Below are 13,090 nucleotides of genomic sequence, written 5' to 3' on the forward strand. Positions count from 1 at the left end.
ATATATATATATATATATATATATATATATATATACATATATATATACACACACATATGTATGTTACATGTAATACTTTTAATCCATAATCTTTGACTGCAATAATACTTCTGAGTCACCTTGGTGCACCAAATTCAATGTGTGCGCACGCACGCGCGCACGCACGCACGCACACACACACACACACACACACACACACACACACACACACACACACACACACACACACACACACACAACCTGAGGTGGCTTACATGTGTATACATTAAGGTACCCAATATACATTTTGTGGTGAAGTGTGCATAATCCATATCTGCAACACAGCAAAATCTGTAAGCTTAATAACATGAGAGGGTAAGAAAGAAAGATGAGAGAGTGAGATGACAAAGAGGGGTGAGAGGGAGAGATGAGAAAGTCATGAGAGAGAAAAAGAGAGAGAGAGAGAGCATCAGAGGACAACAGAGTGTGTTAGCTGACCTGGCCATTGAGTACAGCATTGTCCTTTAATGTAGTAGTTCTGCCCTTTTTATCTCTTCTATTCATGGTTTCATCCTATGGAATACAAGGTTGAAATAGTCACCCACTGCACAGGAAAATACCACGTCACAGAAGAATACACATACATACAAACACACACACACACACGTGTGTGTGCGCGTGCATACTACAATGAGTAATGCAATTAATCGAAATCAATCAACTACTAAATATCCTATACACACGAGCATGTACACACACACACAAAACAGGAGAGATATAATATGTATATCAATACATATATCATACATAACATATACGTATTTAAGTATGTATACATATATACACATACACACATATTCATATTGTTAGGTAGATATCTGCATGAACACATTGGTGTCACTATCCACCTTACTACATGTCCTCAATAGAAATTCCTCTTCCTTTTTAACATCTTTTACATGAGCAGCATTTGTAATTTTCAGGCAGTTTTCAGTCTTCATACATATATGCTACATGTTTTTTCCTTTGCTTTTTGATTGGGTTTCAGCTTGATTAGAACACAAAACCCTTTAGTATATATGTGGTGAGCTTTATCTAATATGGTTGATAATCAAATAACATCCAAGACCCACATCAGAAAAGATGGCCAATGACTTATTGCCAATGATTCTCTCCTGTAACTAAGTTGCAGGCTTGACATTTCCTCTTTGCCTTTTGTGTCACAATTACATTGCCCCCAGCTTCTCTGGATTGTGCCATAGCCAATCTCCACAAGATCCACTTGCCTCTTTTTTCCCAGTATCCTCACCGTCATATCTTTCAGACCCCATACTAAACTCCTATTTCTGTATATTGCAATCTATGACTGAAAGACTAAAAATACAAGTAGCCAAAATGGAGTTCCTCGAGAAGATCTCTGGAGTAAAGCTACTTGAGAGATTGCATAGCTCAGAGGTTGCTCCAAGTCGAGTCACTACTTGTCCATGAACTATGGATATGTGATTAGAATACTGCAGAAAAGAATCACAAGATGGGGTCTTCAAGCCGAGTCAACCTGTAGGAAACCTGGTGAAAGGCTGAGAACAAGACAGATAATATCCCTAGTCTCAGGTGGTCACACCTAGGAACAAGGCCAGAAAGTTTAATGATGATTGCTTCTGATAGAAACCTAAAGAAAAGGTGCCTGAGGATACTTTCCAGGAATAGTGGATGGAGAAGATAGATAGATGGAAGATTAATAGCATTCTTGGTTACAGATTCCCAAAAACCCTCTTGATGGTTCACAGTATTTCTGCCAGTCAGAGTAACAAGAGAGTATCACAGAATTCTTGGTTTCTCACTATGCTTATATCCTTTGAAATACATGGTAGAATTCCATTCAACCTCCATCTATCAAATTCCAATTAAGGCATTGGTCAACTCATGGCTTTTGTAAAAGATACTTGCTGAAAGTATTGAACCAGGAACCATGTGGGTTGCGAAGGAAACTTCTTAAGCACACAGTCATTCTTTCCAATGCAGAACCAAGCCATTCCTTTCAAAGCATGAACCACTAGCTCTCTGAAGTCCCAGGTTCAAGATGAACGGAAAAGTGTTCCCATAATGATCCTGTGCTTCAACCCTAAAGTTTTTGGCTGACTTATACAACAGAAACAAATAAAATTTGCTGTTGATTGAGATAATAGATAATGGGTGATCGCTGTGTGTTGAGATGAGAGCATGAGATGTTATATAGAGAAGTTAATGTAAAGCAGAAAAGTAGTGTTGAGGACAAGTAGTATAGTGGGCATTAAATAGAACATCAATACTGTGCATTATATATATACATACACACACATACATGTATCTATATATTTGTATGTGTGGGTATATATATATGTATGTGTATGTATATATATATATATATATATATATATATATATATATATATATATATATATATATATATATATATATATAGTTCATAGATGAGAGACAGATATTTTCCATATAGAATACACTTAGTAGTGCTCAAGAGGTTTAAACTTGAGAGGGTATATATAAGTAAATGTAAGGATAAGCAAGTTAGGCAGGTCAATGTACAAAGTATATTAAATATATGAAATACAAATAATGTATATGTGTTTACATACAAAAAGGTCTGATTTACACAGAATAGAAAGGATATCAGGAGTTAAAGGGGTTGAAGAAAAGAATTACAAATCCAACGGCTTTGAACTTTCATCTTTGAATTTTATCTTTCTGTCAACACCTCAAATGTAAGATCTCTTCCCTGAAGACAGAGGTTCGTCTCATCTGATGATGGAATCAATCTACAAACATTATTTTGAATCACCAAGCCCCCAGAAACAGCTTTAATTCTTGATATCATTTCTATTCTGTGTAAGTCAGACGTTTTTGTATGTAAACATACATACATTTTTTTTTATATTGACCAGCCTAACTTGCTTATCCTTACATTTATGTATATACATACATATATATATATATATATATATATATATATATATATATATATATATATATGAAAAAGAGAGAGAGAGAGAGAGAGAGAGGGAGAGAGAGAGATGATGATGATGATGATGTTGATGATGGATTCTCCACAAATTTAGTAAAAAATCTTCTTCAAGTTGTTCAGTCCACAAAATTAAGCACTCAGTGAATTCTAGACACTTGTGCCCTGAACATGGTCCATGGAATGAATCATCAGTATGACACGGTGTGATGAAGCCAGGCTCTCGTATAACGCTCCAATACAGCAGGCAGGCTTCAGCACATATTCCAGCTACTCAATTACAATCAAAAGGCTTAATCCAAATCATAAAAATGGCAAAAGATAAACATGTACGTAGAACTCAGCTCAGACTTTGTGACTGTGAAGCAAACTTTATAATGCCACCCCCCTGCCGTGAATCCACAAAAAACATCATCATTGTCATCATACAAACACACACACAGATATATACCAAATATGTTATATACACACAAAAATGCTCATTGCACACACACACACACACACACACACACACTCACATATATCACATACATAATAATATCTTATGTAACAGTTAAATTTTATAGTGTAATTAATACAATATTGGTTTCATACATTATTGAAAATGAAATATGATGAAATTAACATGAATATTGTAAAAATGTTGAAAACACAGAAGGTATTTTCACTTTCAAAACAAGTCCATTTTAAATTACATACCCACACACACATTATATATATACATGTGTGTTTATATATATATATATATATATATATATATATATATATAAATTTATTTATTTATTTATATATATATATATATATATATTCACAAATACACACACATCTATATTAATGTACATTTAGATATGTTAATTACAAAATACAAAATACATGTGAAACAGCCCTCAAAAGCAATATTAGAAGACCAAACTCATTAAAAAATATGCATATATTATGAATTATTATTAAAGTCATTACATTGTCATAGCTACAAAACTAATAATGTGACATTAAAAGTCATACATACACACACACACAGGGTATCCATAAATTACATTTACAATCCGGAAAATTCAGAAAAACATTAGCTGCACTGTAGTTGCATCACTTGCGACCATCAGCTATTTTCCCAACAAAATGGTGCAGGATTGAGTGTTTGAGAGTTTCTTAATGAACTTTCCAAAACCAGTGGATTGGAAGAGATGGTCCAGCTTAAGGCAATTTACACACACCGTGTGTGTGTGTATGTATATATAGGAGCCTGGTGTAGCCATCTGGTTCACCAGTCCTCAGTCAAATCGTCCAACCCATGCTAGCATGGAAAGCGAACGTTAAACGACGATGATGACAATGATATATATATATACACACATACACACACATACAGACACACATGCACATCCTTGCAATGTATGTATGCTTATGATCTTTCTCAATGTGGGAATGGATTTGGATTGTATCATTACCATTAATATTGTACGTATGGTTAAGTAGACTGTTTAGGTCTTTACTACATGTAGGGACCAAATGGAACAGGATGTGATAATCAGAAGGCATTAAGTGAATGTACTGAGAATCACATCACAGTTATTGTTTTGATACACATCACATTGTGCTGTCATTATAACAATATTATTTCACTCACTGAAATCGTATTGTTACACCTCAATAGTGTGGACTGTTAGCTGTGAATGGTGTTTGTGATTGCTCAGTGGCTAGAGATTCACATTCATTCAAATACATATATGCAACCCATATGTATACATGCCACACACACACACACACACACATAAGCATCATAAGCATATACGCATTTGTTGAAACACACACATATTCAGACACACATGCAGGCATGCATGGATATATATATATATATTTATATATATTATGTCTGATCACACATACACACATGCAGTCATGCATATAAGCATACTAGTTTCACACACAAACAAACACAACAATTCTGGGTGTTGTCAGTGAAAGAATCTACACTCCAATACAGGAATACTAAACCTAAAAATTCACTTAGACACATGATACATATAGAGTTGATGAAAGTAGACCATTCTAACACGCCTGATCCCTGCTACTACCTGCCCCACAATCCATACAGAGGCGCTAGCAACACGCAGTCATCAATACAGCATGCCCAAACACACCAACAACACAGTCTCCACTGTATCTTATTAAAACAATCTACACAGTTAAGATATTCCCAATGGAAATACTGAAAAATTATATGACCATCTCCTAGAGGATGCAGTAAAGAAAGTAGATTGTAGGGAATTTATTGACAGATCTTTAAATCAACTGATAATAATGAATGGAGGAAATACTAGTAAAAGAAAATACGTATTGAAAAAGCAAAACAAGAATATTTGGTCTGTTATTTTTGCAATCTAGAAACAGTAGGTACTTACCACAATGTGTTAAGGATCATCCAGTAATTACAATTATATATGTCTGTTGTGTAAGGCAGGATGTTCATACTGCCTCTGTGAGTCACGAGGTTTTGTGACTGGAACAACACTGAATGTCACTTTGCTTTTGGTTGTTGATCTCATCAGGACCATCAACAGTGATTTTTTTTTTCATTAGTTCTAAATTGGAACTTAGTACTGATCCAAGTCCAAGACTACATTGTTTGGTTAATGTGAAAACATCAAATCTAAACACTTTCAACATTTATAGAAAGTGCTGACATGCATCCTCGGTGAGATTACTACTGCGAAAAGATCTATGAAACCTCAATCCTAGCTTCAGCCATCACTACCTTTTGTAAGACTCAACTGAAATCCAACTGGTGTTGTGACATGGCTGAAATCTATTCAACTGCAAAATGGACCCTAAAGCCAAACAGCATTTTTTGGGGTGTGGTAAATGTCCAATACCATATAATGAATAACAGACCATGTAATATACCAGCATGCAAGTATAATCACACTCCCACATGGAAAATCTGTACTGCTCACATGAGGTGTAACATAACTAACAGATTACAGAGGCTTCCAGCAAGGAATATAGCCGCCGAAGAGTTGAGCTGTGATACTGCTATCTACATAATTCTCCCACAACTTTATCACCTAGAGATTAGGCTAATTACCTCCACAGAATTCTATATATGTATAACACGAAGTACAACTGTTAATCTGGACAAGAACGCTATCATTCAACAAGCTCACTGACAAATCTAAGACTCCTGGAAGATGTTAAAAATAGTGTGAATAAAGACAAGATAATATACTTATATATGTCCACACACCACACGTACAATGCATAATTTAGAAATCATTGCTATATATATATAAAACTGATTTCTAAATTATGCATTGTATACAGAATTTTTGATGAAATAACTCATGAATGTTAATCTTCAAAACCAGGAACACACAACCAACAGTGTCTGCAGTTACTAGATTAGAACAGAGCATTAAGGTAGCATGAATGTCTGCCAAAGAATATCTTCCATAGAAAGCTGGCACCCACATTTAACAGATTGCTAAATCACAGGGGTATCAATCAATACTGAAGATATCCTGTTGGAAGCTACGGTCAGAGTAAGCAAGTTTCTTTTAAACAACCACATAGAACAGAAAACGGACATCATAAAATGGAATAACTGGATGACAGAAAGGTACCCTAATTTGAATATGTTCACACTTATTATATATATATATATATATATATATATACATACACAGATATACACAAACCAAGAAGGGAACATACAACATTGAAATTAACCAATCAAACAAGAAATAGTCAAAGAAGTTTAAACATAACGATTCTAGCCATCAATACATACAAACAAAACAAAAAAAATAAATAAATAACAAATCAACTGATTACGGCAAGACTACTGACCACCATTTAGACATTACATACATAACACACATTACATAACATACATACATACAGAAAGCAAAATGTTCTACCATTAGGATTAATGTTAATTAAGCTGGAAGCAAACAAAATGCCTCAAAATACAACAAAAAATGAAGAAAAAAAAAAATCAACCATGAAGAGTGTGTGTGTGCGCGTATGCATGTATGTGTATTTTATATATATATATATATATATATATATATATATATACACATATACATACAATGTATATACTGAGAACTACCATACCATTACATTGTTAAAATCAAGCCACAAAAACATTGGTTTAAAATGGACAAACAAAACAAAGGGATAATAGCAACAACATACATAGAGAAAGAGGGACAGAAAGAAAAAGGGAAAGAAAGAGAGAGAGAGAGAGAGAGAGAGAGGAAGAGAAAGGAAGAAAAAAGCCTAATATTTGTTGTGTAAAATTATCTATTTATTTATTTATTTATTTTGTCATGTGCGGCAGCTTTTTCTTTTCTTTCCTTTTTTTTTTTGTAGTTTGGGGGGAAGGGACTGATAAATTTGTGAAAAAAAAAAATTTTGTTTACCGATCCACAATTATTAATTTGCAATAAGAATGATGTGTTGTGATTGGATATGTACTTGGGATCTCTGTGAGGTGGGAGGGATGTGAAGTGACGGAATATTTCTGCCATTATTTAATAATGAGCTTAATAAATAAATATATAAATAAATAAATTCTCCTAGCTAATCAGTCCTTCTTTATAAAAGGCGTGCAATTAAGACAGCAGTATAAAACTTGGTAGGGTTTTCTTTCCCCAACCCCAGTTTTCCTACAATGAATAGTGGGAGAACTCAGAATTGATTGTAACCATTATTATTATTATTATTATCATTATCATCAAAATCATAATTATCAATAGCATTATTAATATTATTTTGTTTTGGAAAATTTTGAAAAAAATGCATACCATTTGCTATCTTTTATAATCTTTATTAACCCAGCAATATGTGAGTGTATATCTTTTATGTAAATAAGTTTCAAACTTCTAAGAAGTTTGAAGTGTATGAGAAATGCATTAAGTTTCAAAAGGAATCGACAATATCTTACAATGATGCTTCTCTTCTTTGTTTTATTGACTTATTTATGTTCTAATGATGACAAATATCAAGTCAGAAAATTCTATTTATCAAAAGAGCATCCAGACATTACAATATATTCTAGTTATGAATATGAATTACATTCTTATGCCTGAAAATGCCAACCCAACATTAGTCAGATAATTAACCCTTACTTTTGAAAACAGTAGTATAATGAACTAACAAATGCATATCAGAATTATAGATACACACAGCTATATAAATTAAGCAGTGATGGAATCAGCTCAAATGAGTATATATATGAGCCTGGTAATTTAGCTAATCAAACAATTGAGTGCTTATTGTTTGAAATTCTGACTGCAATCCATTTTTTACATATATACATATATATATATATATATATATATATATATATATATATATATATATATGTGTGTGTGTGTGATAGAAAGAAAAACCAGTCAAAAGGAATTTATTTATACACAGATATAAAAAAGTTGTTGAGTTTTTCTTAGGATTTAAGCAATATTCCCATCTCACCTCCTTAAAAATATTTAGAGACTTTTTACATCTGTATATAAATAACATAGAACAGAAAACTCCATAACTGACTAATTTTTCTTACTATCATTATTAATATATTATCCTGCACACTAAAGGAAAATTATTTCTGAACTAAAAACTGTCATATGATAAATAATAAGAAAATAGAATAATGCGCATATGAAATGAAAAGCCTTAATTATTTCAAATTAAATTTTTTTCTATAGAATTATCTGAATCTAATAAAGGCAAATTATAAATCTTGTTTGCCCAAATTAAAACAAGATCACAACATTGACTGAGGTCAAGCTGAAACTACTAATACTCTTTCTTTGGTTTCAACTAGCATGCTCAGACCAGACTGGACTGATTTTGCCCATTTTTGATTTTAAAACTGTTTTACTAGTAAATACTAAACTGTGAAAAATGAAGTAGATTTAATACGGTTAAGTTATATAACAAATGAAACCAGCTATCTTGTTACCTCCCACACTAGTATAACCGAGTTACTTTTCTCCAGATATGCTTAAAGGAAACTTTGCTCATTAATAGTGTATAGTCCCGAACTAAAAGTAAAACATCTTAAGAAAAGGCTCAGTCACAGGGATTATGGATAAACATGAGAACCGGTGGCTCTATCAACTAAGATGAAATAAGATAAAAGAGAAGAAAAATTAACCTATAAAAATTTCCAACTTTAGAAGGACGTGTTATGTAGCTGAAAATACTAGTTGATGCATTGATGTATGTGTGTATGTGTGTGTTTTGTATGTGACATGTACTGCAAATATAATAATGAATAGCAAAGATATGAATGATTGATGTGAGAGGGAAAATGTTTAGGAAACTTAAAGTGTAGAAGAAAAACAATGGAGTCCAGATTAGAATTTCTAAGAGGTGTGCATAGGCTATTTAGAAAAAATACGATCCTCGTTATTGGTTATAAGTTTAAAAAGTGAGAACTGTAAGAATGAAATGAAAAGAAAACTTTGAAATCTGCCAAGGCCAGGAAAATCTAAAAGATGAATATTTGAAGAAAATACCAGAAGGGAGGAATGATTATTACTTTTATGTACCACCTAAATATTTACGATTCTACAGTGTTTGCATGTATGTTGTTGGAAATGGTTAACTTTGACAAAAAGGTATCAGGTATATGTAATAACTAAAAAAAAAAAAATGACTGATTATTATTACAGAGTTCTATTAACTGACTGTTGACTTTAAAGAATCATATATATATATATAGAATATCTTCAATGCTAAGAAAACCTCCCAGTGGAATCTGATGGAATATTTTATAAAAGAGAAATATTTTATAAAAGAGGACAGATAATTAAAGATGGAAAAAAATTTCTTTCGCATTAAATTTGTTTCTCACACCTTAATAAGCTATTTTGGGATTGCACAAAAAGAAAAGATACAGAAATACCAAAATTGAAGCTATTTTGAAGAAATCAAGAACTGATCTAAGAGGAAAACAAAAAGGAAAATAACCATTTCTCATGGAACTTATAACATCATAGCAACCTCAAGTTTCTCCCATTTCTACATTGTTTAATTTTTTTCTTTTTCTTTTAAATCCGAAAAAAAAAAATCAACTGACTTTGCTAATCTATTTCACTGTTATTTTATGAATGTTATCTTATGTTAAATAATTCAGTTTTATCACAACTAACCATAGACATTTACGTGACATCTAGATACCATTTGATGAGCAAACCAACTAAGATAATGTGTAATAAATACTTTAGGTTTCCAAATTGGTCTGGGGGATATTATAGCAAGGGAAGCAATTCTTCACTATTTTGTCATTTTAAACTTTAAGAAAACAAAGGATTAAAAAGATCAGCAAATGGAATAGAAATATGATGAAAATGGTTTTTACTTTAATTCTAGTTCATTTAATGGAAATCATCATCACAAGAGCTTCTAATGTAAAATGTAGTTTCTTAGTTGTCCAGTGGAACCACAAAGACAATGATGAGAAACTACAGCTAGTTTACTCCCAGTTCATGTAGTACTACTATGACTGTCCATGAGGAAAGCAGTTCTGATGAATACTAATGAAAGTATCATTTTTACACATGCAACACAGAAAAGAGGGAACCAAAATCACAAAACCAAAAACTCAAATGAAGAATGCTGAAAGTGAGAAATCAATTGGTGCAATGAATGAGGTCCTCAGAATTCACCACCTGGCATGCTGCAATGGCACTGTATCCTTCAGAGATCATAGCCAGTCTTACAAAACATGGCCGTATCTTGCATTTGAGAAGAAAAAGAGAGATTGGAAACACTGAATTTAGGGAAAATAAGTTAAAAGCCAATAATACATATATAATTAGAACTATCAAAATAATAATAATAATAATAATAATAATAATAATTTAATCATAATATTAATAATATTAATAATAAAAAATATTAATAATAGTAATTATATAGTAAATAAAATATTTTGGATTCCAAAAGGATTCCTATAATCACACTGTTTCACAAATGTTTCAGATTTCAAAGAATCCATTTCAGCCAAAGAAATTTTGAATTTTGCGATGAAAATATAAGTCAATTGAGGAAGAAGTCACCAAATACTATGTCACATCATTCCACAAGTGAAAACAGATGGGGTAAAAAAAAAATGATTTAATTTACAAAAAAATTTGTGAAATTTTAAAACAGATGTACTGAAGCAAAACTAAAAAAAAAAAAAAATTGTAAATGAATAAATAATTCTAAATCCATCAGATCCAAAAGAGAAGATAGTTTCAGAAATAATCATAGAATAATAATAATCAATCGAATTAATAAGAATTAATAATTTGTTTTTTGTTTTTTTTTTTACTTAGAGCAATAGAGCGTTTACGAATTACAAATTTTAAAAGGATAAACGTTTTGCAATAGTTAGCTAATTTCAGTGACTCCTGGGTTGTGAGTAATAAGAATCTTACATATTGGATATCGAACACAAAAAATATATAATGCAAAAAAAAACAAAAAAAACTATACACAACTGATACCTTCTTGTAATGTGATGTATGGAGGGCTTCTTACCAACACAATAATAATCCAATTGTTCAGGAAAGAAGATTTAAGATCGAATGTTTGTTTGTTCTTAACACCCATCCACCCAAATTATTTTCATTAATACTTTTAAATATATATATATACGCATATATACATATATATATATACACATATATACATATATATAAACACATATATGGATGTATATAAAAATATATATAAATATATAAATATGTATATACACATATACACATATACACACACATATATATACATACATATATACACATATATAAATGTATAAATATATATACACACATATACATATATAAATATATATAAATATACACACACCCATACACATAAACATATATAAACAAACATAAATATATATACATAAATATATATATACACATAAACACATATACATACACATATAAATATATACACATACACACACATACATACATAAATATATATATATATATACATATATAACTATATATACATATATAAATATATATACAAATACAAATATATATACATACATATATGAATATATATACATATATAATATATATACATACATAAATATACATAAATACATATACACATATATATATATACGTATATATATACATACACACATATACATATAAAAATATATATATATATACACACACACACACACACACACACATACATAAATGTATACATATATAAATATATATATACATATATAAATATATATACATATATAAATATATATATATATATGTACATATATAAATTCACATATACAAATATACATATAGATGTATACATATAGAAATATATATATATATATATATATATATATATATATATATATATATGTACATACATATGTATGTATATGTGTGTGTGTATGTATATATAAAATAACGAATTACAAATGAGAACAGTTTCTACATCAATACAACTTTCTGGTAACTGTCTTTGAATAGGAAAAAATTACACGGAAGGAAGGGAAGGGAAAAAAAAAATGAAAATAAGTCATCAGTTGAAAAATGCTTACACAACATTGAAAAAGATATTTGCAAAAAATAGCTTTGATAAATGTAGCTTTTTGAATGAACTCTTATTCAAATCATAGAAACATTTGTGAGCATGAAACATATCTATTAATCGTAAATGAGAAATCAACAGTACAATTCATCAATAACTATGATATTCCTATAATATATACATATATTGTATGTGTATATATATATATATTTATATATGCTATACATAACATATATGTATTTTACATGTATGTAAATATATCATATATACATGTGTGTATAAGTAATATATTTCTTTGTATACATATATATATATATATCCACACACACGTGTGCACATCACTCGTTCATTTCCTCATTGTATATCACATAGCTGCACATGCACAAAGTATGAATGGTTGACAGGAGAGACTGACATCACAGCTCCTTGCACTTTCATACACGCGATCAAAATCGCACACACAAACACACAATAATAAACGCAACAATCTCTTTTACGTTTCCATCTAGCAAATCCACTCACACCTGGCCAAAAGTGCTG

The 13,090-nt window shown here is 30.8% G+C and overlaps 1 protein-coding gene across 1 annotated transcript in view; it reads right to left on the reverse strand.

Annotated features, from left to right (window-relative positions):
- LOC106875466 (uncharacterized) overlaps positions 1-13,090 on the reverse strand; it is a 103,611-nt gene that overhangs the window by 58,310 nt on the left and 32,211 nt on the right. The window contains exons 8-9 of the mRNA XM_089341608.1: positions 10,675-10,740; positions 478-552 (exon numbers count right to left, since the gene is read on the reverse strand). Coding sequence (XP_089197734.1) covers positions 478-552; positions 10,675-10,740 — 141 coding nt within the window. The remainder of the gene's footprint in view (positions 1-477; positions 553-10,674; positions 10,741-13,090) is intronic.

Source organism: Octopus bimaculoides, chromosome 25, assembly GCF_046866305.1.
Source record: "Octopus bimaculoides isolate indiv1 chromosome 25, ASM4686630v1, whole genome shotgun sequence".
In the NCBI taxonomy this organism is placed as follows: Eukaryota; Metazoa; Mollusca; class Cephalopoda; order Octopoda; family Octopodidae; genus Octopus; species Octopus bimaculoides.